Below are 25,903 nucleotides of genomic sequence, written 5' to 3'. Positions count from 1 at the left end.
ATTTCACTGCTTGTGCAGGCAAGCACTTCACTCCTGCCTGATCTGGAAAGGGAACAGCATTATTGCTAAAGATGGAGCTGGAGCCTCTTTCCCTGTGCAGAATACCACCAGAGCTGGTCCCAGAGACTGTCCTGACAGTCAGACCCAACAAATGGGAAGAGCTGCTGTCTCTGAGGGCTCCTCCAAGTGCCAAGAGCTGCTGAACAAGTGACTCTGCCAGGAGAGCACAAGCAGTGAATCCTTCCTTTCCACAAGTCCTCCAGACCAGGCTGGGCAGATATTTCTCAGGGCTGACCACAGGTAACATTGCCCAGGAGGACACAAGGGAGCCACCCCAAGATCTCCCCTACACCTGAAATGCCACTATTTAATGGAAAATATTCACAGCACAATTGTTCCTCCTGGTGGCAACATCTGCACCATGGATACTGCAGCTGACTCCAGTAATTGCAGCATGAAAGGCTTCAAGCAAATACCCATCTGGAAAAAATGGAAGAAATGTCATGGAAGGCTGAAGGCTGTGACAGAGGGTGAGCGTCAATGGTAAACAACTGGTCAGCTAAATTTAGGAAGGCAGGTTGGGAGCTCTCCACGACCGGTCGGGCGTCTTCAGTTCAGACCACTGAGTCAACTAAAAACATTTAGCTATGACAGTGATGGGCTTTATAGAGAACTACAAGATAAATGAAGGGAAAAAGGTTATCTAATAATTACCATCACTGTTTCACATCCAGCTGCATCCACAGCTCAGCTTGACCTTTGAGGAACAATGAATAATGCACTGTTCTGGTGAATGTTCCCCCTTTCTTGTCAGACCGTCAGCACACTGGTAAGGGAGAACCTCTCCTGTTTGTCCTTTACTCACTGCTTGGTCCAATTTCTTTATGTAAGAGGACCAAGAAAGTCCCAGAAAAATATCATACCTGTTTCAAAATATTTCCCCTGTAATTTCACATTGCTAAAATTTACAAACCATTAGTGCTCCAAAATCTGTTGCAGGAACAGCAGCAAAGCTCATGTGAAACATGGGATCAAACTGATCTCTCTGTTTTTGGGCACCAACAAGAAACCAGTCTGCAGTATGGAAGCCACTGATCTCCAAGACATCCAGAAACTGATCAAAACCAGGGAGAGACAGACCTGGATTCTGTTTCCAGCTTGGCAATGTTTACATGGTGCACAGGTAAGCCATTCCTTGTACTGAGCTGAATTTTCACATCATGCTAAACTGGGCAATGAAACAGAACAGACAGGTGTGAGGGGTTCTGGGGCTGTGCTGCATTGTAGCAAACAGCTACCGAGCTCTGCAGCTGGTCATGAGGAGCCAAGGATAAGGAAAGAGATGGCTCTCTGGGAGACCTTCTGGGAGGGGAAGGTCACACAACCCCATAGAATTGCAGTGGTTTTCCAAGCTGTAAAATCAATTGCAATTCACCTACTCTGCACCATTGCTTGTCCCAGGCAGATCTCATCTTTAGTCTGGCCCATTTCATGTATTCAAAACTCAGTCTTGTGGGCTTCCACTGGCTTCAGACCAGGCCCTACCAAAGCAGGCCCAGCAGGCACCAAGCCCCACAACCAACTCTTGACCTGGCTCATGTGCAATGGGGAGCAGAGATTTGGGGCAGGAGGGTGCAGGAGAGACAGCTGGAGGTCACAGTATCTGGGGCTCTGCTGACTGGGGTTTGGGAATGTTCTAGACTGTTGACAGTAAGCCGTTTTGGTCACTGGCTACTAACAAGGGGATCATTCTCGCAAAATTCAAAGTGAACCTCTGCACCTGATCAGATAAAGCACAAAGATCAAAAGGTCTATTTAAAATCATGAGAGAAAGGGACAGTCCCACCACCAGCTCTCCCCCAACACTTGGTAGTGTTCACACACATTATGATATGAAGGATTAATGGCTGGAGGTCATGGAGAGTTTGTGTTTTCCCCCAGCTTCCCAAGGAGGTGTGTGACCAGCTTCTGCAGGGCTTCAGCCCGGACCACTGAGATGCGCAGCACTTCCTCGTGGTTGGCTTTCTCTTGGCTGTTGTAGCTCATCACCACTTTGTTGGTGACGAGGGAGATCCCAAGGACTCGGAGGCCACAATGCCTGGCTACAATTACCTCTGGGACAGTGCTCATGCCTACAGTAGGAGAGGAAAGGACCAGAATGAGTCAGGTTTTACACCAAAACAAGATCTCTCCAAGGCTGCAAACCACAATTCTACCTCCAAGCACATGCCCTTGTCTCATTCCCCTCAGGTCTGTGTCTGAACTCTGAAATAGTTAAAGGTTGTGATATGTACAAGGCTCAAATAGCTGCAGCACTACAGTTACAACTCTGCTCAGCACAATAAACCACCTGCATTTGATCCTTGTGACTTAGCTCCCTCCTCAAGGTGTGTCAGACTGCTTGCAGACTTGCTAAGGAAGTACTGATGTGCTGTGTCATTTGGCTCTTCCTTGGCTAAAATAGCTGTTGCAAATAAAAATGGCTTTGAGGGGAGCTGAGCGCCTTTCCTCACACACAGCGAATCTGCAGGTATTAATAAACAGACTTCCATGAACCAGGGGTCATGGAAGGAATGATAGCTGGAGGAATCATATATATCATGGCACTTAGTTTTCTTGTACACAGTTGGGAAGGTATCCATTATTACCATCCCTAAACAAGATTCATAAGGAGGGCTGGTTTGTAGAGAAAAAGCACAGTGAAAATCTTTACAATGTCAGAATTAGAAGAAAAATACTTCATTTTTATTGGGCCCCACTCAGTCCTCCTGAAGTGGAGCCATCTGAGCATGAGAGTTTATGTTTGGGAAATAAACACGAAAGTTGTGCTGGGATCCCTGTCCTGTGCAGCTGTAAGCACGGGGACTTTGTACAGATCCTCCCAGGAGCTGCACTAAGCCACTGCAGAATGAAGCAGAAATGCACAGAGCTCATTTCTCCAGCCCCAGGAGACTTAGAGAGTCAAAGACTGAAGCAAGTCAGCCTTGAGCAGAATTAACTGTTCAATCCTCGTGCCCAAAGAACGCTGGCAGCCCAGCCTGGCAGCTCACCCACAGCATCAGCTCCCAGCGCCTGCAGCAGGCGGCACTCGGCGATGGTCTCGTAGCAGGGCCCAGGCAGCAGGCAGTACACTCCTTCCCTGGTGAAGCTCAGGAACCCCAGCTCCTGTGCACTCTCCATTGCCAGGCTGAGCAGATCTTGTTCATAAGCATCTGACATGCAGGGAAACCTCACTCCAAACCTGCAAGGCAGTAAAGGACACAGTCGTGTGATAGTGCTACTGCTCCCTCTGTCAGAGTCCAGGGATGGTCATTCTGTGGAGAAAAGGGAAGTGTTAAGGGCAGACCTGCCATGGATGCAATCACTCCATTCTGCTCTTATCATCAGGTAATTCTGCCATCAGTCATAGAATAATTTGGGTTGGAAAGGACCTTCAAAAGCCATCTCATCAAAACCCATGCAGTGAGCAGGGACATCTTCAGCTAGATCAGGTTGTTCAGAGTCCTGTCCCACCTGACCTTGAATGTTTCCAGGAATGGGGCACCTACCTGGACATGATATTCCTGCTAGATCTGATCACCCAAGACTGTCAGCACACAGAGGTTATGGATGTTGGAAGGTCTGGCACTACTTCCCTATTGCAGGAACCCTTTTAGGTCTTTCAAGGGCTCCTCTCTCTAGGGAACACTATGGTCAGTTCTCTCTCTCCCCAGTGACTGCTCATGATGACTTTTAAACATTCCCCACCAGACAGCTGCTGCTCTTTGGGCACCCTGAGGCACAGAGTCCCACAGGCTGTTCCTGGTGGGGGTTTGAGCATCAGTCCTTACATTTAAGACCCATCACAGCAGGTTACTACTTTATATCCTGGAGCTCCAAGGCCATATTTCATGTAGCTTTCATCTTCTGCTTCAGGACTGGGTCTCTTGCTTTAGGTCTCAAAATAGCATCTCAGTCCTGCTCCTGATGGAGTGAATCTTGCTCTTGACTCAAGGAGAGCAGAAGTACATGGCAAAGATTGTTATGCTGCCACTGAGGAAACCTGGAAAATAAACTCCCAGCCATGTTCATCAACCAGTTCAGTAGGAGTGGACCAGGTCCCTCATTTATGCTATTAAAGCTTCTTCTTTTTTACATGTTCTTCCAGCTGAATGCTTAGGGCAGTAGCTAGCTTATTTTGTTTTTATAAACACTAAATATTATATAAATAAAAACAAATTTTCTCTTCTGGTCTAAGGTAATAAGTATTCATCACCATGAAAATTGCATCCCTTTTCTGAAGGATGGCCAGCAATGCAGAAACCCAATCTCTAATTTATTAAAAAAATATTATTTCCACATCACTTCATTGCCTCTAGTTTTGCTCTGTTGTACTTAGATAAATCCTTGCTGGTAGCTCAGCTGGACAGGATTTTATGAGTTTGCTCAGTTAAATCTTTGCAATACTTTGAAACCTGATTCATAAAGACCTTTTACCCATTTTGATGCCTTGGTCAGCAGTACAAAAATCACCTCCCAGAGCACTGCAGTCTTCACCAAGAAGCTGCTTTTGGGAGGCAATGAGGCAGCTCTGCTGCCTTTGAACGTTGTCCAGATGCTGTTGTTTGATTGGAATTTCTCCTCCTGCTCCAGAGCAATTATGCAAGTCCAGAGAGCTTTAAACACTCCATGTGGCTGCTCTGCTTTTGATCACTTTCCTCCAACCCACGGCAATACCTACAAAAATGTAAAGATGTTCCACTTCAGATGGGTACTGTCCTCTTCCCATGGAAGCGCAGCACAGTGATTATTTCTCCTGAGGCAGCTGCCAGCACCTTTCAGATTCTTTCAGAAGTGAGAGCCAGGTCTGCTGCTACATCAGAAGGAACTAAGTGAAAACCAGGCAGGCCATCTTACTCTCAGCAGAACTTTCTCTCTGGAAAGATCCGAGGACAATCCAGATGCCTGCCTGGCAAACATGTCCATTTTTGAAGATAGGCCTTTCACCTTAACAGTCTGATGGTGTATTGGAAGGATTTTGTGACCAGAAATTCAATTTGGAAGGGATCTCAGGGTCACCTAGTCCAGCATCCTGCTCAAAGCAAATCCACATCTGGTGGCACCTGCAGCTCAGAGGTGAGGATATGTTAGAAGTTCTTCTCTGCACTCTCCATAAGGTAAAGATTCTGCTACACAGCCAGTACAGGAAACCTGACTTCCCAGTTCAGCCAGCAGCAGGTTGCTTTTGTAGATCTCAAGGTCTCTGAAGAAGCTGCCAAGACAACCACCTCTCATCAGAGCGATGCCTTCAGTGAAAGGCACCCCTAAGACCAGGATACATCAATGATGATCAGGAAATTTATTCATCTTTGCTCTGCCCTCCACTTACTGCCTGGCCTCTGCTGTACCCATTCCATCACAACAGAGATTGCTGTTGACAAACCCAGGCTGGATTCACAGTCTGTTCACTGATTGCTCAGGGAAGGGAACCAACAGATAGAGGGGCTGATAAGAAGAGGAGCAGTGGGTGTCTTTAGCAGATGGTACAGCTGGTCATGTCAGGAGAAGGATCAAAAGCCTACTTGTACAAAACAAAAACTTCTGGGGGTTTGTGTGTAAACTCCTTGTAGGCTTGTAAAAATAAGCAACAGCCAAGGGAAGGCAGGGCAGGTGGCCCAGCACATGCAGCTATTGCTGTAACTCTTCCCTTGTGGTTACCTGGAGCCAAACTCTACCTCCCAGTATTTATTTGTCAGTAGGCACAACTGGTAGACACAGCCCATGGCTGAAGAAAGAAAAGATTAGTTGGTAACAATGGACCAGATGCCTTCTTACCTCTCATCATTTGGTCCACGCAGGGGATTCTGCCCTCCCAAGCCAAACAAGCTGATGTGATCCCTTATGAACATGATGTCCCCCACTTGGAAGTGGGGATTCAGTCCTCCAGCAGCATTTGTGACAATCAAGATCTCCACCCCCAGGAGAAAGAACACCCTGATGGGAAAGGTGACCTGCAAGAATCAAAAGCATTTGTGCAATGAATATCACAGTCAGCAACCAGCTACTGCTCCTACTACCTTTGTAATATCATGATTTGTGGATGCAGAAAATCCACATATGGAGACAAAACAACCTTCTTCAATTTTAAACATTCCTCTAATTTAAATAGAATATTAATGCTTTTTAAAAAAATTTAACAATTGCAATGAAACAAAATCTTGCATTAAAATCCAAGACCACATTTCCTACAGATGCACTAAGGTCAAATCAAGGTGGTACAGAAAGAACATGCAGATAGTTTTTGCTCACTGCCAAGGTCTTGCAGAGATCAAACCACTGTGCTGATTGAAGTAACTACTTATGCACATGGGCTTGGAGAGTAATCCAAAGTTAAGGAACAATTGGGAGCTGGAGAAAAAAAATGTAAGTTTGATTTTGAGGAGTTATGAAGGAATTCAGGTGATACCTGCCATCAATCAAATTCTATTGTGAGCAAAAAAATTCCTAATGGACATCACTTCTTCAAGAAATGAAGTAATTTTAATAGACAAACATGTATTGATAAAGCTAGTTTTGTACTGAGTGATTTTAAAATAGTTGTTTTTCCATAAGAAGTTAAGTGGTGCCAAAATTACAATTTATATCCAAATGCAAACAGCCTCTATGCAAAAAAGAAAATCTCAGAGCTATCCAAATAAAAAAAAAGAGCCAATAAATAAATATTATTGTTGTTTTCTAGGAGAAAAGCACATATGTGCATGGTAGGTAACATAAATCTCATTCCAGTATGTTAGCTGGGAAATTCCAGTATGTAAGCTGAGTTCCCAGGCTTATAGCAGCTTGCAGTAGCCTGGGAACTTTTCTAGGTAAAAAAAAAAGAAAGCTGTAAACTATACAAATGCAATAGAAGATTAAAATAAATTATTCTTATTGAAGTTTTCTGGTTGCTGATTTAAATCATGATTAAACTGACTAAGTTAAAGCATGTAAATTAATCTGCCTTCTATGATAAAGTATTTCTCCCTGCAAGAGTAGCAGGGTCAGCCAATTTGTGTGGCTTTGCAGCATCACCTTTACCCAGCAGAAGCCAACCACTTCTTGGTTTGAACTCCCAATTTTATTTTTTGGGGGCAGATCTGAAATCTAAGAAAGAATCATTTCAAGAGCAAAGTTCATTGCAAGAGCTAACATCCTGCAGCTAGATAGCAAGGCAAGCAGTCACTTCTGCAGCTTTTACAACACATCTCCCCTACATGAATGTTTTCCTTAAGGAGAACTCACCGTGCTGAAAGAGTAGCCTTCATATGAGTGGAAACGTCCCTGCATGCACACACAGGGCTGCCCATTCAGCTCCCCAAACACCAATCTGCCAACATGCCCTGCCACTGGAAATTAACAGAGTGTCATTTTAGTTACAGGTCTCAAGGACTTGGACTTAAGAGGGATCTGTTAGTTGATTTTGTTTTATGGCAGGGCCAAGCACTGCAAAAGCAGGAGCTGGAAATTAAATAAATAAACACGTATTTCTGTGCTATGATATTTATGGTTTTTTTTTTACTGTGAACACACATTTCACCAGTGTGGGACTGGTTTGCAGACTTGAGTGATCCCTGTGTGAGGAAGCTCTGCTGTAGGCTGCTGGTGGGTGGGGTGCTGGTGCCCTGAGCTGTGCTCACCCGTGCTCCGTGGGAAGTGAGGGATGTCCTCATACAGGAAGACTGTCTTGTTATCCAACACATCAGCCAGACCTCCCAGCCCAGAGCCGCAGATGACGGCGATCCTGGGCCGCTGGGCAGCACGGGCACGCAACCAATCTGCTGTTTCCTTATACACCTCGTAGCTATTTCTGCAGGAGGAGAACAGGTCTGTGAGACTATCAGCCCATTCAAAGAACAAGCTTCAAAAGGTAAAAGTACTGAAAAGGTGCAGAGAAAAAGAAATTTCATTAAGACTATAATAATAGAAGCTTCACTGCTATTATTGAAGATGCATCACTTTTAATCTCATGTATTTTATCCTTGACTACAGGGAAATAATTTGAATCCCCTTAGCTGGTTTCATTCTGTAGATGAAGAATGGCTAATGATACCTAGATCACAGAAATGTCACAAGGCATAACCACTCCTGCTTCTGATGGGCTCTGGTCTCTGCTGAGTTCCTGAAGAAAGGGAAAAGCACAGTTAGACTGAGAAATTCCAACATATATGAGTGTTCATGGGGATGTCCAGCCCATGATGGGGAAATCCAAGTGCATGGATTGTCTCTGAAGAACCTGAACAACACAGTTGGAGTGCTGTGCTGATGAAGGAGTAGACACTGTCATCTGCAGTGGGTAAAGATTCAGGTAAACTTCTGAGACATGGGTCAAGCATCATCTACAGAGGTGGAAAAGCCAATCCTGTAAGTGTTGAGTGCCATCAGCTCCCACTACTTCCATCTAGGCTGGTAGCACATGTCAGACACCCACCCTCTCAATACCTCGTGCCTTCAGTACAGAAGGATAAACATGGAGACCTTCCTCAGCCTCTTCTCTCCCACAGAGTGGGCATGGGATCACACCTGCAGGCCACACATAGCCAAGAGGCCCAGTGACATCAGTCTCCATCAAAACAAGTGAAAACTAGGAATTTGGGCTCCAGAGCTTAGACTGATTCAAGAGGGGGACTCAGCAAATACCTTGGTTAAAAAAAGTCTTATCCAGAAGGGAGCCCCATTGCCTGAAGGTGGGACAGAAGTTGGCATTACAGTGCCTGTATATCTGTCTCATGGGAAGGGAGAAGAGTTCAACTTTTAACCTCTTAGCCCAGTATTCAGATGCCTTAATCACAGTTTTGAAACACGATCAATAGCAAAATAATCTTATAATCCTCTTTCCAATAGGACAATGCAGATACTTTCTGAAAGTCAATATCAAGGTTGATTGGAAACTATCCTCAAAAGCAGGGGTCCTAATAGCAGATCTTGGAAGCAACTCAATCATTACCATCAATGAGTAGAATTAATGATTGTACATGGTAGAGGACTGGGTCCTGGAGTGAACCAACACAAGAAGGGGCACTTTTCTCTATATGAAAAGTTGATCTGATTATTGAAAGGTGAGAAAATCAGATACTGTGAGGTTGCAGGTGATGTAAAATTGACTGGAGGCGGTGATAAGCTGTCACTGTCTGTCCAGGAATGTTTATTTATTTTTTTTTTTTAATCATGTCTCTTGTTTCAAGAGGTAAACCTTAGTAATGTTATTCTGCCCTCAGCAGTCTTAGAGGACAGACAGAAAAGCTTTCAAAGTGGTGCTCCTCACTCCAGGAGGTCTCAGGCCACTAAAAGGACTTGACTGTCCACGTACAACTGGTTCCACCAACTAAAGTACCAGATATTGAAACAAAGGTTCTCAATTCTATGCTTTTTCTTTCTTTATACTGGCAGGGTCAGTAGTTATTGCACAGGTGTTTTCTGTGAGCATTTAATCTCTTAGCTGTCTAGTTATTACTGTAAGTCTTATCCAGCGTATGATACATCAAACTTACGGTCCTAGTTACAAACTGTGACGTCAAAAATACCCAAAAATGTCATAAACCTGCAATCCAATAGGAAGAAATAACTTCCATACACATAGATTAAAATGAAGAGTCATACTTAGCTGAAGTACTTTTCAAAAGAAAGGTTTGGAAATGAGAGTTTATTTACCATTACATACTGAATTTTCTAAGTGTATCATGAGCTCTTGAAATAAGCAGGAGCTGTGAAAGTGACATTAATAAAGACTACACTTGACTACGTTATCACTTGCTCCCAGACAAAAGATTTAAAAGTGCTTTACATACATTAATGAGCATTTCCCCCCAATTTCTCTGTTGAATAACTGTAATCCTTGTTTAGAAATTCAAGGGAACCAAGAAAATTTATATGTAATACCCAAGCTTTTGACATACCTGTGCCAGGCATGAGGAAAGAACAAGGTCACCAGGATCTGCTCTTCCTCGTGACCATAATACTGCTTGTTTCAGTTTTTTGTTTTGTTTTGGTTTTTTAAGTGTATAAACCATTTCAAAATAACATTAAAGAATGGATATCATTCCTATATCCTCAGAAATTTTAGGAGTGTGGGATGGAACCCATTCAATGTTTGCTGAAGACATCAGGACTGACTGAGCTATGCCAAGTTATAGTGAATTTTTTTCCTTTTAAACAGAAGATATTAAAATAGTTCTTAACTAAAGAAGTAAATCTCCAGTGCTGCATATGTTTCCTGCCTGAAAGGAGCTCCAGCAAGTGCACAGGGGCCTGGCAGAGCCCTGTCCATCCCTAAGGCTTTGGGCACATCAGAGCTGTCCCTAGTGCTGACAGCACAGCAAGGCCAAAATTAATCTGCTTGCAGTATTTAGCTTTCAGAAACTTTCTGGATGACATCAAAGGGATTGGCAAGCACTGGTAATTTCTGAATGCAAGGGAGATACCTGCTCAGCAGGAGCAAAGGGGGAGTTTGACCTGTGGGTCACCAAACAGAGTGTTTGGCCTGGAACTGCATGAGCACAAGGCCTGTGCAAGCTTTTTGACAGCTTGAATTAATACATGTAGCACAAAGGCCCCTCTAGCTGCTCTAACAATGCACACCTAATAATAGTGCTCAGTAGCATCGCTTTGGATTAAATCACAGGATCAGCTAAAAACACAATCCCCTTTATTGTGATTGCTGTCATCCACTGGAGAAACGCATCTGTTGCAAAACACAGGACTGTCACCGGTGACAGATCCTTTATGGCATGAAAAAAACCCCACCCTTATTGTGATTCTAAGTTGGCTGAAAGCAAATCCATGTAGAAAAGCAGACATATCCCAATAAACAGCTAAAGCATTATGTTTGGGGGCACACAGCCATACACATTCACAGTCAGTGCCTCTCCACAGGAGATATTTGCCTCTTCTGGCCCGTAACCTCTCCCAAGGTCACCTATTCACTGCCATATTTCATAATACCAGCACCTGCACAGGCAGATGGCCAGATTCCTCTCCAATAATAAGATGTTTACTTCTGAGCAGCCTTTGTCTGACATTTATTGAGTGCCCGGCGGAAAGAAAACAAGGTGAGGAAAAGCAATGTAATTTTTGTTAGCCCCATCCAACTTGGACATCTGTGCATCCCCTATTTCACAGCACCTTACCTGTCTTCCTCAGCATACGCCATCCTCCTCCTCCTCTCTGGTTAACCAAAAGAAGGGGATGGTTGCTGGCAATGGATCTGCGGGGTTTTATTTGAGCTATAAAGATCTGAGGCCTATTGAACCTGCAGAAGCTGCTGCTGTCTCCGGCAGTGAGTCAGGGAGGTGTGTCCCAGCTTCTCCCTGCTGTCCCCTGAGCATCTCTAATCCCCGAGTAGGAGTGGCATGGTCAGTACATCTGCTTTTCTGGCCTCACCCCACATGACACACATGCTCTAGAGCTCTGCAGAAAGCTTACACGCATGCACACACACAGAGCAATACAGATTAAGCCTAGAAATTTCACACGCACGCACACAACTTTTCAGTGGCTGACAGGGGATCTGCCTAGATTTGCACCTCTTGCGTCACCTGGGAACCAGCTGGAGTCACCTGCTCCTGTGCAATTCAAACCCCTGGGAGTGTGCAGACTCTGAGATGACCTGTACCACCTACCACTGCCACCAGACCTTTCCATATCTCACATCATTGCCCTCCCATTCTTTCATGGCAACCAGGGGTGATGACCCATTAGCTCCCCTCTGGGTTTTCATTCATATTTAATTGCCTCACCCTTCCCACAAGGAAATACTCTGAGATATGCTAAACCTCCATTCAGCAGATTATGGGAGACACAGGAAAGAAGACAGACACCCCACCATCTGTCCCTTTAATTTTAGCTTTGCTGTGTATGAAAACAAATTTAAAAACAACCTTGTCATATGGATCTGTTTGTGCATCAGTGTTTGATCCCAACAACTGATGTGAACCATATTTTACAGAGCCAGAGATGTTTCCAAGACAATTGAATGCCAAAAAAATTCAAGAAAAGCAGTGATGAATAGAGACCTTACACGCCCCAGCTGAAAGGCCACATCTACAATATGCATTCACAGCTTAATAGATCTAAAAAGGACACATGGGGGTAGAATTTATAAATAACCCAAGCAGGGACAAAACCTCGATTAAAACTTGTCAATTCTTAGACAAATCAGGCAGACATTGACGAAAATTTAGAGAACTGGGCAGCACCCATTTCAGGTCTTGGATTTCTTATTTCTTACATTCGTCTTTCCTTTTTGATCTGGAAGACCTTGTATCAAACAGACCATTGTTGCCCCAGAAAACTGTCTCTGAGAACTTTAAAGTCAAACAAGGTAATAAATACAGCAAGAAAAAAGCAGGGCATTTTTAGAGAGAGATCTACTTCATGCTGGAAAGCAGAAACCCAGCAATGTCAGCTCAGGCTGGGAGTCTGCAAAAAACAGCAGAATTTAAAAATATAATTCTGTTTTATTTGTTGAAAAATACAGTTGGCACTGAAGAAATAGAAAATGGATCTGAATAGAAATAATAAAGAGGGGCTTTCCCCTCAAGTTTTTGACCTTCTCCCTTTCTCTCTGAAGTTTACACTTCCATTTCTTTCTTACTTTCTTTTAGAAAGCTTAAAATGCCTCTTCTACAGAGACAAGCAGGTGGGTGCTGCCACTTCAGGACCCAGCAGTATATTGCTGCACTGACATGGTGCATCTTGCTCTTGGTTTGCTGGAGGCAGTGGGAAAATCAACATTAAAGATCTATAAATCATTTTCCTTTCTATGCCCTCCTTCTAACTCTGTTTTTACCATGCTTTCTCTCATTTTTTAGATATGTCTCATTTTTGTCACTCTTATTCTTACACTTCTGAATCTTGGTCATCTCTGCCTCTGCCTGCTCTCGGTATATCCTCCTCTTTTCAGCACTGTTTTTCTGTACAAAAGCACAGCAGACTGAGAGCAGAAATGGTTTTAGGTAGATTTGACTGCACCAAACCCTGTGCTCAAAGAGGGCCCACAATGCTTGGCTGTGAGCCACTGTGCCAAAGGACTCTGCAAGTCACCACCACCCCAAGCAACATTCACCCAAACCCAGGGTCTTAGAGCCACTTCCCAGCTCACTCACGTCTTTCTGCCCTCTGGAAGTCCAGGCTCCTCTTGCCACTACTCAGGACTTATTTGAAACCCATTATTTGCTGCCATTAAATTAAATTACAGAGCAATGTTAGGTCCTTAATGTTGATTTTCCATACAGTTTGTTGGTATCAGCAGAGTTCTGATGCCCCTCAGATATGTTCCCTTCTTCAGCTTTAATCTGATTACGTTCATTAATCTGATTATTTTTTGCAAAGCAGACAAGAGAGATCAGACAGCCCGAGAGCTCTTCCCAATTTGCTCTCATCTAAGACAATCTCCTTCCTAGTTTGGATTTACATGGAAAACAGGATTATCAAAAAGGGGCCATTTTATCTATCTTTCTGCAGTGTCTGTTATTTAACAGCAACAGAAATTACTTGAGTTTTAACCTGTAATGCCGCATTGGCTGGACAAGTACGAGATAAACGTTCATCCTACTAGGACAAAATTAATTTGAGCACTGAGGGTATTCATGCCAATTAGACTGCAGGGAATACTCCAAATCAGATTCATCTAGAAAAAGAAGGTATTGAATAGATTGCATAATGCTGAAAAAAAAGTATTGAGAGTCTTCTGTCCTGAAGGAATCTCAGTTGTCTCTGTCTGTACGTGTCTGCAGCAATTTGTATCTATAATCCTGATTTTACTGCCTTGGCTGTCATTCAAGCCCTGCTTCTGTATTGAGGACTTCAACTGCTACAGGATGCAGATACAATCACCTGAAATAATTTTCTAACAATGCTGTACATTTCTACAGCAATTTCCATCTAAAAAAGAGTCGTGAGGTATTTTGCAAGCATTTCTTCAAAACATTTAATTAATGCTTTAGGGAAAGTCTCCACTTCCCTGTGTACTGACATTATCACAGTATCAAATTATCTTGCAGTCTTCTCACACGTACTGCACATCACTCTTTTGAGAAGAGGAACTGAGCTGCAGAAATATTCAGAGTATCTACACAGTGGGGACAGCCTACCCAGAAGAAAGTATGCCTCCAAAGCACTACAGGCATTACCATGCCCTTACAGATGCAGTGCTCACTTACCTGGGGGGAATTTCTCCCAGTCCTCTCATACTTAAGCCAGGATTGTGCCTCAGTGTTTTGGAGGAATGTGAAATGGCTAAAGCTTGGAAAGATTTTGCTTTTCTGCTGACTACTGAAAGCATATGTTCCAGGTTTGATTAAAAAAATTACTGCCAAGAATTAATCAGGAATTTTGCAGCAATTTGGAATACCTTTGTTTGGGAAATTCATTATTGTCTGTACACTGGCTAGCCAAACAGCCACTGGAGTCTTATTACCCACAACAAAGGTAAATAAAATCAAATTATATACCAGAAAAGTTATTCCCCAACAGATCATTTTAATACAATCTCTAGCAAGATCTGCCTGGACTGGTGAGCGTGCTGCTCATTTTACATCGACAGGAAAGAGACCTCTGACCACAGTGAATGCAGCAAAGGGTTGGCCAGGGGAACAGAAAACCAGACGTTCAAAGAGCCTGTCATGGTTAGCTGAGCAAAATGAGAGCAAAGCAATGCTTCCATGACAGCCAGAAAATGTTGCCATGGAAGCAGGAGAGATACAGAAATTTAAGACAGGCAGCAGGAAACCGAGGAGATGCGTGTTCAGTTAGGCCAGACGTCAGAAAAAAGCTTCCAGCCGCCCAAAATATGCAGTCCTAAATAGCCCTCCTGTGAGGGCAGTGGGAAAAGGCTTTTAGGACAGAGATCAGTTAATGTAAAGGGTTTATGATGTTTACTGGCAGGGGAGCAGCCACAGCACTCACAGATTGTATGCCTGCTCTGTAAAACCTCACTATCTTTATGAGACTCGGGCAGAAAGAGGAAGCAACCTGATGAAACCTGTGAAAAAATGATATCACAGAAATCAGTAAAAGAGCAGAGATGTCCTAATACCAGCCAACACTTCCAGCTCTAGATGTATCAAACAGCAAATGGTAAGTCTGGGATTGTGGCTATGGGAGTTTGTGTAAGCAAAAGTACCTGTGGCAAGGAACTTGGAGAGAAAGAGTATAAAAAAGATTATTGGGGGATTTGAGGGAAAGGAATTGTACCTTCTGAAAGGATACAAATAGCACAACCAGGGATCAACAGTATGTCAGGCTTGGGATGAATGGATGGGCTTTTCAATGAGGAAGTGCTTTGAGGCAGGCAAAAAATCAGAGAGTTCAGGGGAAAGTGTGATGGAGGGCTGAAACAATACTTCAGTGAGGATAAGTGCAAGAGAAACCACAGATCCTAGTGGACTACAGACTAAAAAGGCCAGGTACCCCTCTGGCCTACAATAAACACAAATAACTTGAACAAAAAAGGAATAAGGAAGAAATGCTTTCAGGCCTGTCTCAGAAGAAAACAATTCTCAGATAATTAAATGATACTAGACAGCTCCACGTATCACTAAAAATCCTTGACAATAGATATACTTCCCTGTTCAACACAGGTAAATGCAGTTCATACCCTGGCACCACAGCCAGCTGCTGGCCTGGGGCTCCAATATGCTTCTTCTTATGAAGGATGTGACCTCTCTCTGGGAAGGTCATTTACACATATCAAAACAACACAGGACCAAAGTTTATCCTGCTCTGTGGTCTGGTTTCCTCTTCAATAACTGATAATACTTTCACACAGTGAAATGCCCAACCTTTCACTAGGTCTCAGGAACATCTCCTCATTTCCCCAAAGTCCCCTTTGGAAAACACTGATTTCTGGAGGTCAGTAGATGAACATACTACCACGTGTAGTCATGATCTGTCAGGATGTATTTGTGCTGTTCCAACAGGATCAATGCTTCCTCATTATCTTGTTTGTGGTGCAATAATAACACATTATTGAATAGTCTACAGGTTTTTCCTTTCATTTCAGTGATTTTTGTTTAAAGAAGCAAAGGTTAGACAACTGTACGTCATTTAACTAACTGGTTACATCAGACACTGTTTACTGGAGTTTCCCAACTCACTTTCCTTGTAGCAGATAGTGGCTGCAATTCCTCTGTTGATGAAACAAAAAATTGCCTGACTTTGGACTGCAAGCCAGAAGCAGAACAAGAATGACCCTTACAGATCAGTCCCCAAGGTCACGGAAACCCACTTCAGTAAGGGCAACCAGCTGTCCCAGCATCATGTACCACATTGCAGCAGATGATAGTGTTGTGATTTACACACTGACAAAGTTTAGATACTCTATTAGCAATAAATCAAATCATAATCACCCACATAATCACTGTGGATGAGTTTTCTCATGTCTGACTGAGAGCCTTCTCTCAACTGCTCTGCCACACTAATGCTGTCACCCCAATTCATAAATATCTTGTATCTGGCACAGTGATGGATAAAAGCACCGTGAGATCTGATGCAAAACTATGTGGGTTTGGGACTGATCTTTAGAAACAGGATGAGAAGTACTGGGTATCCCATGGAATCTATGGAAGTTTCTTCCATGGCTCAGCATAGTCTCCCCAGACAACCCCCTGCACACATCCAGTATGACTGAAAGAGCTCCCAAATGCTCCAGCAATAGTCCCCAGCTCCATCACACAGTAGGGTTATACCATATATCAACAAAAGAAAAAAAGAAATTCAGGGGCAAAACAAGACTACTTTGTTCTTAATGAGATGTTTAATTTCCTATGTTTAACTGCCCAATATTCCCTTAAAGACAGATGCTTCCATCTGGGGCTGTTGGTGCCACATCTGTGCACACAGGTTATGGTTTGATTGGGAAAATATCAGCTGCAGATGTCAATATCAGCTGATAAAAGTTTAGCTCCATAGAAGCAGGAAGAAAGTGCTATGTTCTCATTTTAAGTATCTTACATGGACCAAAAAAACCAAACCAAACAAACCAACCAACAAACAAACAAAAAAGAGAGATATTATTTTGCGTAAGATAGAAGTATGAACTCAAATTTCTGCTTTAACTTGAAGACATTTCTGAAAACATAGGAGGATCCTGAAGCTCACAAGCTGAGTTAAAAGTTTAATTCCAGAAAAAGCATCACATTTCTCTTAAGCATGTTATTTAATCGCATTTCTTTTAGCTAGGACTCTTGTGCTGTCATGTGGTCAGTGATGAATTGTTCTCTCCTGTGATTTGGAAAAGCCTTATCTCCAGGAGTCCAGGAGAGTGTGGCACTGAGAAGCTCCAAGCTACAGTAAAAGCCTGGCAGGGTAGGAATGCAAATGTCAAGTCCTGCTTACATACCACTTTCCCCTACGAGGTGAATTGTAGCTGTTCTCTTGGTAATGTAATCCAAGCACTCAAGAGCATGTGAAAAGTGATGTGTTTAAGAAGAAATTAAAAAGAATCAACCATTAAACTCAATGCTTTAATTGCCTATGGCACACAGAAGTCAGTCAGTGTAAACCTTGTGGCTGGTGTGTGAGTACACAGAAACAACAAAAGGAAGGCAACCAAAACAGCACCACTGGAAATAACAGAGAGAAAGCCAAAACTAAGGGAAAGCTCTGTTCAGCCTTTTACTACAAACACAAACATTTCTGTAGCATATCTCTGACCTTCCCACTAACTTTAAATTCTCATGACCTAAAGATAAGATTTTAGCAGTGCCATTAGTGTGTGCCCTGTACAATCAAAAGAGACCAGACCAAGCACTGGAGAACCCTCCACACTCTCAGCTCCCCACCTCACCAGCTGCTCATCTGCTTTCATTCATTTGCCCCAGCTCTCTCTCTACGTTTACATAGCTAAAGATGTTGGTAGGGTAAAGGTGATTTCCAAACAGGCTAGTCAAAGGGTGAAGAGGCACTGAGACAGAGAAATCTTCCATCTTCACCTCAGCCCTTTCTCATTAGGTAAAACTTCTTTCTGATGAGGCAGCCAGTAAGTACCATTTTGTTACACCACTATTAGGGGTCAATATGACAGTGTTGGCTTGAAAAATACATTCTTTTTTTCCCCTCCAGAGATTTAAAGAGTGTTAGTCCTGTATTCCTGTTTACAGGTAGCACTGGGCTTTTTCTACCCTAAGATTCTTTCTATTTTGCAGTAATATTGCTTCTTTTAGAAAGCAAGCAATTAGTCTAAAAGAGGGGAGGAAAGTTGTCTGGTTATAGATCCCTGTGCTCAGTTATGACTTTAACACACAAATTCTCTCATGTACCTAGAGTGGGAGAAAAGGTCCCTTATGTATACATTATAATATCCTTAAGATAGACATGGTAGGGTTTTGGGTTTTTTTCCCGTGACTGGGCTTCAAGCAAAATTTCCCCAAGTTATCAGTTCTGGAGTGCCTAGTACTGATAAGCACTGAATTTCTCTACCAAAACTACTTCTGGCTTAGGAGTGGATTGAGCTTCATGAAGAATATGTGAGATTGTAAAAATCAATAGCAGGAAGCCTGGTATTAAAGCAAAAGGATTTTTGCCTACTCATGCTCCATTGTTGGCTATTTGTTCCCAGAAGGCCTGGGGAGTGCCACATTCCTGAAACTGCATATAGGAAAATCCCCACAGTATTTAAAATCTCAAAAGCAACTTGCACCTGCTGTCTACTGTATAAATGAACATGCTTTAACCTTTCTGCTTCTGTGTGCAGATTAGACGCTGCTTTGCTGTCTAAAGTGTCTGAGTGTTTCCAGGGATGCTGCAGTGGATGCTCAGTGATGCTCATTATGACTGTTAGTATTTCAAGGCTCTTGCCTCCTGCTAACCCAACCTGGGTGTAACAAGTGTCCTGGAGATTTAGAAAGGGCAGCAAGGTGGGTTACTATGTGAAGAGTCTTCTTAAGTACCTGTCTTGTGGGTTACAGAGGGCAAAGTAAGCTCTGGAGGAGCATCACTGCTGACTCCGGAGACTCAAGAGTGTGCTGAGCCCTGGCCTCTGCAGGGCTGCGAGACGATGGCGCTGGGCTCAGGCCCCCAGGGCATCGGGGTAAAACACACAGGGCGCTGAGCCCCAGTCCTGCCTCTCCAGCGGGTGGCCACACATCCCGACAAAGCTTTTCTCCTCTTTTCCTCCTGAGCAACCTGTCAGCGTTAGCGCGTGGTAAGCGCTGCATGGACAACTCCCAGCAAGGCTGTCTGCTGAGCTGCCCCGCTGCTCGGAGACGGCTCCTCTGCTCGCTTTTCCTCGTAAGAAACAGCCGCTCTTAAGCCGCTGTTTAGGAAATGGAGCCATTAGCCGTGCTGCCGCCTGCCCGGCCTGCGCAGCCTTCACCGGGCTCAGCTGCTCTTCACCCAACCCAGCGGCGAGCCTTCCCCACCGGTGACGGTAAAGCCGCAGCAGCAGGAGCCTCCCCGGGCCGGGCCGGGCCACGGCGGTGCCCCCGAGGAGAGGGCGGGTCGGGCGGCGGGCGAGGGGCCGGGCTGGGCGCGCTCCCGCCGGGTGAGAGCGGGAGCGGGAGCGGGAGCGGCCGCGGGCCGCGCTGAGGCCGCGGCCTCGCGTACGGAGCGGGCGGCGCGGGGAGGCGCCTCGGGCGGGCGCGGCGCTACGAGCGGCCGGGGCGGAGTGAGGCGGCCGGGCCGGAAGCGGAGCGCGGGGATGGGTGAGAAGCTGCGCGGTGGGGCGAGCCCAGAGCCCGGTCCTGGCCGGAAGGGGACTGGAAATGGCGATGAAAAAGCAGGCGTTTGTCTGTTCTTGCTGTGCGCTGAGCGAGCTTGGATTTAGGGTTGAGCTTTTTAGTATTGTGGCTGGAGCACCTCTGGGACAGGCTGAGAGAGCTGGGGTTGTTCAGCCTTGGAGAACGCTCTGGGGAGACCTTAGAGCCCTTTCCAGTACTTAAAGGAGACTTATACGAAAGAGGGAGAGCAACTTTTTACACGGGCGGATAGTAGTGGGGCAAGGGAAAACGGTTTTAAACTAAAAGAGGAGAGATTTTAATTGGCCTTTAGGAAGAAATTCTTCCCTGTGAGGGTGGTAAGGCCCTGGTACAGGTTGCCCAGACAAGCTGTAGCTTCCCCATCCCTGGAAGTGTCCAAGGCCAGGTTGGGTGGAGCTCTGAGCAACCTGGACCAGTGGAAGGTATCCCTACCCATGGCAGGGGGGATTGGAACAAGATGATCTTTATGGTCCCTTCCAACCCAAACCTCTTTTATGAGTAACTGTGGTGAGCTGTAATTAAAAGCTTATAGTTGGTGTTTAAAATGAAATAAACTAGTCCAGGGCATAATGGCCTGTGTTTTCCCCAGTTTTCCTCATTCCCCAGAACATCCTACAAGAAAGGATGACATTAAAGCCAGAGCACATCTGCATAGAGGACAGTGAAATTAAACCTGTCTGTTGAAAGGCCTTAAACTGGGGAGAGGCAAGATGAAACCTCCACTGTGTGTGCGACCATGCGCCTCTCTTCTCCTCAGAGGGCTGATGGTGATGAGGAGAGACAGACCTATGGACTATGGCCTGAGATGCTGCATGGGTTTGAGAGGAAGAGTAAAGTGCTGAGGATGGTCATTGTTTCCAAAATTTCTCAGCTCTTTCAATTTTAATCCAATATTTTCTTAAATTCAACTGTTATGTAACACTTAAGATCATTGTATTTTGCTTTTGAGGGAATGGGAGAGGGCTTGAGGGATGGTTAAAGTGTTAGGCTGAGAGATTTCCTAACTCGGGTGTTAATTTTGATGAAGTTATTTTGCTTAAATGAACATCTTACTTTGGAATAAATTGCTGGCTGGCTGATTTCTGGTTAGTGCCTGTCACTTGTGTGATGTGTTCTTTGTGCTGAGCAGTGGAGCAGATTGCAGCAGCCTCCTCAGCTTTGTGTGGAGTGTGCTTGTATTTGTTGGCCTTTACCCACTCACAGCACAACACTTAGCACTACTTTCTTCTTTAACATCAAGCACTTATTCCCATTGACCACAGCTGTAACCAAGTCCTCTCATTTCAGATTTATCACAGTTTTTTCAGTCATTAAAGGAAGACATAAGGGTTTGCAGTCATCTGGCAGAGAGTGGTAATGCTGAGCAGAGAAAAGGAGTTTTGCCCACTGGCTGGTGTCCAGCATCCCTCCAGGGCCCTTCAGCTGAGGGACAGTTCTCGAGGGTGCCAATGAGGGGCTCCCCCAGCAGCACCCTGGGCCTGGTGGGAGGGTTGTTCCCACTTGGGAAATTGGAGCAGCAGCAGCTGTGCTCCCTCTCGAAGTTGCCTTTGCTTGTGGATCCCCACCCTCCATACTTTGAGCTCTCAGATAATAAACTGCCATAATCAGATGATAAAATTTCTGGGCCACTTGCTGCATTTGGAGAGCTTGTGGTGTGTTCTCTTTTGTGACTGAGAGAGATATTTGTGTTTAAGTGTTTAGACCCATACAATGAGCAGAATATTTAGAGTCAGTGAAGGGCCAAGCACCAGCCAACTCTTCACTTACTATGTAAATAGCAAGAGAGGCAATTGAACTGGTGAACCTCCTGATTTCCAAATGACCTTATTTAGGATAGCCCTCATTTACTTTCCTCATTAGTGCATTATTCCATGAAGCATTTACTTCTGTTCCAGAATACATCTGTTAAGCAGGACACATTTTTTTTTTTATAAAAGGCTTTTCCTATTTCTGTACTGGTATGATTGGAATGACATGGTTTCTTCTCCCCTGCTGTTGTCCAGGTTGTGAATCAACCCAAGAATGGATAAATCTAAGCAGCCTTATGTTAACCAGAAGACCAGCCTTGAGAAGTTCAGTCCTGAAATTATTTCTGAAATTGAGAAGCTCTTTGCAAAGAAATTTACTTACACTAAGCCAGTGAATGATGAATGGAAGCTGCCAGATCCCAGCAATGCTTTTACATGTGATCATGTGGAATTTCACTCACTCCTGGCTCTGAAGGACTCAATGAACGAAGTGAAGAACCAACTAAGTGATAAGAACCTCGAGGATTGGCATCGGCACACCTCATTTACCAATAAAGCAGGGAAAATAATATCTCATGTGAAGAAGTCTGTAAATGCTGAGCTCTGTACCCAAGCATGGTGCAAATTTCATGAGATCCTGTGTAGTTTTTCTCTTCTCCCAGAAGAAGCTCTTCAAGATGGAGAACTGAATTCTGTCCACCTCTGTGAAGCACCTGGAGCTTTTATAGCCAGCCTTAACCACTTCTTGAAGTCCCACCATGTCCCTTGCCACTGGAATTGGGTAGCTAATACTCTAAACCCTTATCATGAGGCCAATGACACCCTTATGATGATCATGGATGACCGTCTGATAGCAAATACGTTACCTTGGTGGTACTTTGGCCCAGATAACACTGGGGATGTGATGACATTAAGACATCTAACAGGACTTCAGAGCTTTGTGAGCAGTATGACCACAGTCCACTTGGTAACTGCTGATGGCAGCTTTGACTGCCAGGGAAATCCAGGCGAACAGGAAGCTCTCGTCTCGCCCCTTCATTACTGTGAAACAGTCACTGCTTTAATGATCCTGGGCACTGGAGGGTCCTTCATTTTGAAGATGTTCACTCTGTTTGAACACTGTTCTATCAACCTGCTCTTTCTGCTAAACTGCTCTTTTGAGGAGGTCCATGTCTTTAAACCAGCCACCAGCAAAGCTGGAAACTCAGAGGCCTATGTGGTTTGTCTTCGCTATATGGGCAGAGAAAGCCTTCATCTGCTTCTTCCTAAAATGATGCAGAACTTTGGAACAGAAATTATCAACAAAGCCCTTTTCTCCCAGCATACACTACCAGAATCATTCCTTAAAACACATGAAGAGTGTTGCATGTTCTTCCACAAGTTCCAGGTAGAGACTATCTCTGAGAATATCAGTCTTTTTGAGCACATGGAAGAAGCAGAGCAGATGAAACTCAACAAGTTAAGAGACTGTGCAGTACAGTTCTTCATGCAAAAGTTCCACATGAAACCCATTGGCAGAAGTAATTGGCTTGTCAAGAAATCCCAGGCTGGTTGCAGCATGAATGCAAAATGGTTTGGGCAAAGAAACAAATATTTTAGTACATACAATGAAAGGAAGGTGATGGAAACCCTGACATGGAATGATAAAGTGGCAAAGGGCTATTTTTATCACTGGGCTGAGGAACACAGTTTAAATAATGCTGGGAACACATGCATCCTGGAAGGATCATTTTCAAACCTTGAATGTAGCTTTTGGTACATTTTGGAAGGAAAAAGATTGCCAAGGGTAAAGTGTTCTCCATTTTGTGATGTTCAGGTCTTAGAAAGTCTTAATGAAGCTGTGAAAGAGTTGGGTGGGGGGAGGCTGAAAGGCAGATCAATGCTGCCTTGTCACTCTTGTGAAGTTCTTCCTGGGGAACTCATACTGGCAAAAGTGTCTGATCTTTCCAGGTGCCATCAGGAAGTCCTAAATGAAAGTTGTAGTGACCAATTCAAGTGCCTTGTAGTGGGCTTTCCCTCTCTCTGTGACACAGAAAGCCAGCCCAATATGGAAATAAAGCCCGTGGACTCAGCCACGCTGCTGACTTTCACCTTCTCTTTGTTGTATGATGGAGAACCAAAGTACCAGCAGCAGCTTTTGGAGTGTGTTCTGCGTTCATTGGCCCAGCTGGCAGCAGGAGATGCGTTGGTTTTGCCTGTTCTCTCCTGCCTGACGCGCTTCACAGCTGGCCTGGTGTTCATCCTGCACTGCTGTTTCAGGAGCATCGCGTTCGCGTGTCCCACCTCGCGGGAGCCCCTGAGGACCAGCGCCGCTTTGCTGTGCGTTGGGTACCGAGGCATCCCCGCGCCGGTGGTGGAGTATCTGCAGCATCTGAACGCACTGATGAGCTCTTTGCTGGACACAGACTCTCCCCAGCAGGTTCTGCAGTTCGTGCCCATGGAGATTCTCCTCCAGGGCAAGCTGTTGGAGTTTCTAGGGGATTTAAACACAGCCATTGCGAAGAGACAGCTCCACCTGATTGTGCAGGCTCAGCAGCAGCAAATGGCTAGTGACATTCCACTTTAAAATAATTCTACAACTGCCTGAGTTGCTGCTGCTAGACCTTGTTTCACAGGCAGGCAGAAGGTGTTAAAAACATTGTTTATGTGAATGTAACATTAATGCAAAACTGGTGTGACATTGAAAGTGCCGGGAGGATGTTCTGAGCTATCAATCCTACTTGCACCACATTTTCTCTGCAGGAAATAGGAGAAAAGAAAGCCAGAGCTTGATTTCTGGCCACTGGGCTGGGTGTTTTAGGATGCAGAATAACATGGAATCCTTGATTCAGTGGAAGCAAGGGCTGACAAGTGAGCATAAGCCTCAGAGCCTCTTGCTATCATCCTTAAAAACTGTCTTTTGACATCCCTTTAATTTACAGTTATTTTCATTTTTAATGGTGATGTCAAGGAAATCCTGTGTAAGTTGCCTTACCATTTTGGATGGTATGAAATGGTGGTTATGGGTACATGTCCCCAGTTGCCATTCTTAAACAAGAGCTTCTGAATTTTCACCTCGTAGCCTTTGAATATCAGCCTTTACTTTAGCACTTCAGTGAGTGAGGACTGAGATGAAAATTTCCTTGCCAAAGCCTGATAATGGTTTCTCCATCTCATTCTTGCAGCTGTTTTGTGAATGCCATGCTGATATCTTGAGTTCCAATTCTCTGTGCACTTCAGTCACTTGACAGAAGGATCAAATGGAGCTGTTTATGCCAGAGAAGTGCTCAGCCTCTGGTTGTTCATTGCTTACTCTTCAGGCAATAATTTGGATTGCCATCAAGCCCTCTCTTGTGACTTCTTATGGGTCCAAAGCTGAGCTCAATTCTCAAGAATGAAATTTGCTAAAAGAATTAGCCAGTGGCTGTAGACACTTAGGCTTGTAACAAGCAGAACCTTTAAGAGACATTTAAACACAGGAAACTTCCATTAGCCACGAGAGGCTCATATAACATGCAGTTGTTGGAATTTGCTAGCCTTTCCATGGTAAAAATCCTTAAAACAACAGCTTTGAGGTATTACCATCTGAACAAATAGTTCATCAGTTGTGTGCTGCCTTTCTTGTGCACACAAGTGTGTTCGTGTTTGTGTGGGAGCCCTCAGGGTTATACAGCTGAAAAGTTTTTGTGTTGTAAGTAATCAGTGTGTGCTTTTGGTGTGAAGGATGCATATATTTTTTGAAGTAGGAGAAAAAATGTTGATTTACATGGCTGTTGTATATTTTCATTTTATCAACAAATATTGAAAGAGTTAATAGACCTCTTTTAAAAAAAGAAAGGAAAACAAATGTTGTTTGAAAAAATAAAGCCTTTTATTTTATGTTTTCAGTGTTGCTGTTTACATGTTTCTTTACCAAACATGGAAGAAATCAATGAAATGCAGTAGGGGAGCCTGGGAAGGTTTAATTTTTTTAATTTTTTTTTTTTTTTAGCCAGGTTTTCCTCATCTTGCCATTTGGATCCATCCTCCATATGTGAAGGGTACAGTTGTCTTCATTCCTCTCTAATTTTAACTTTGGAGTTTACCAGCTTAGAGAGACTCTGCTTGCAGATGTGGTCAAGGCAGTGGGGGAGGCCTGCACACAGTTCCCGTGGCCTTGTCACTGAGCCTTGCAGTCCATGTCCCACTGTGGTTGCTGTAACCCTTAGCAGAAGGATTTTCTTAAGGATCTTCAGTTTCTCCTGGCTATGACAACTGCTCTGGTAGGATAAGGTTGTTATACACTGTACTTTTGTCTGCAAAGTCTATTATTTATTCTTATCCAAACGTTCTCATCCTAATTGCTTGCCTTCACTGAGTGGTGTGATTAAGAAAAAGCTGTGTGCCTTTTTCCTCAGGGCTGGCTCTGCTGCACTGCCAGGGGTTCCAGGTGATTGTCTTTGGGTTGGCTATCCAATTTGTCTGGAG

The 25,903-nt window shown here is 44.2% G+C and overlaps 2 protein-coding genes across 2 annotated transcripts; one reads left to right on the top strand and one right to left on the bottom strand.

Annotated features, from left to right (window-relative positions):
• Positions 1-1,914: 1,914 nt before the first annotated feature.
• LOC131582773 (purine nucleoside phosphorylase-like) lies at positions 1,915-11,164 on the bottom strand. Its single transcript, XM_058846245.1, has 6 exons — positions 11,142-11,164; positions 7,656-7,825; positions 7,261-7,364; positions 5,815-5,990; positions 3,051-3,241; positions 1,915-2,132 (listed from the first exon to the last, which is right to left on the bottom strand). The coding sequence occupies exons 1-6, from the start codon at positions 11,162-11,164 to the stop codon at positions 1,915-1,917; spliced, it is 882 nt and encodes a 293-aa protein (XP_058702228.1).
• An 8,313-nt stretch (positions 11,165-19,477) lies between these two features.
• On the top strand, positions 19,478-25,297 carry CMTR2 (cap methyltransferase 2). The gene is made up of 2 exons (XM_058846236.1): positions 19,478-19,655; positions 21,713-25,297. The coding sequence occupies exon 2, from the start codon at positions 21,732-21,734 to the stop codon at positions 24,021-24,023; it is 2,292 nt and encodes a 763-aa protein (XP_058702219.1). The 5' UTR covers positions 19,478-19,655; positions 21,713-21,731; the 3' UTR covers positions 24,024-25,297.
• Positions 25,298-25,903: the final 606 nt, after the last annotated feature.

This window comes from Poecile atricapillus, chromosome 10 (genome assembly GCF_030490865.1).
Source record: "Poecile atricapillus isolate bPoeAtr1 chromosome 10, bPoeAtr1.hap1, whole genome shotgun sequence".
Classification (NCBI taxonomy): domain Eukaryota; kingdom Metazoa; phylum Chordata; class Aves; order Passeriformes; family Paridae; genus Poecile; species Poecile atricapillus.
Note: the sequence above shows the minus strand (reverse complement) of the source record. Positions and strands in the feature narration are given on the sequence as shown.

Excerpts from the sequence above, each read along its gene's own strand:
- LOC131582773 (XM_058846245.1), bottom strand. The coding sequence starts at position 11,164 with ATGGCGTATGCTGAGGAAGACAG. Across the intron at positions 5,991-7,260 it reads AAGGCTACTCTTTCAGCACG|GTCACCTTTCCCATCAGGGT; the intron begins GTGAGTTCTCCT and ends TGATTCTTGCAG. Across the intron at positions 3,242-5,814 it reads CGTGGACCAAATGATGAGAG|GTTTGGAGTGAGGTTTCCCT; the intron begins GTAAGAAGGCAT and ends ACTGCCTTGCAG.
- CMTR2 (XM_058846236.1), top strand. The coding sequence starts at position 21,732 with ATGGATAAATCTAAGCAGCCTTATGTTAACCAGAAGACCAGCCTTGAG.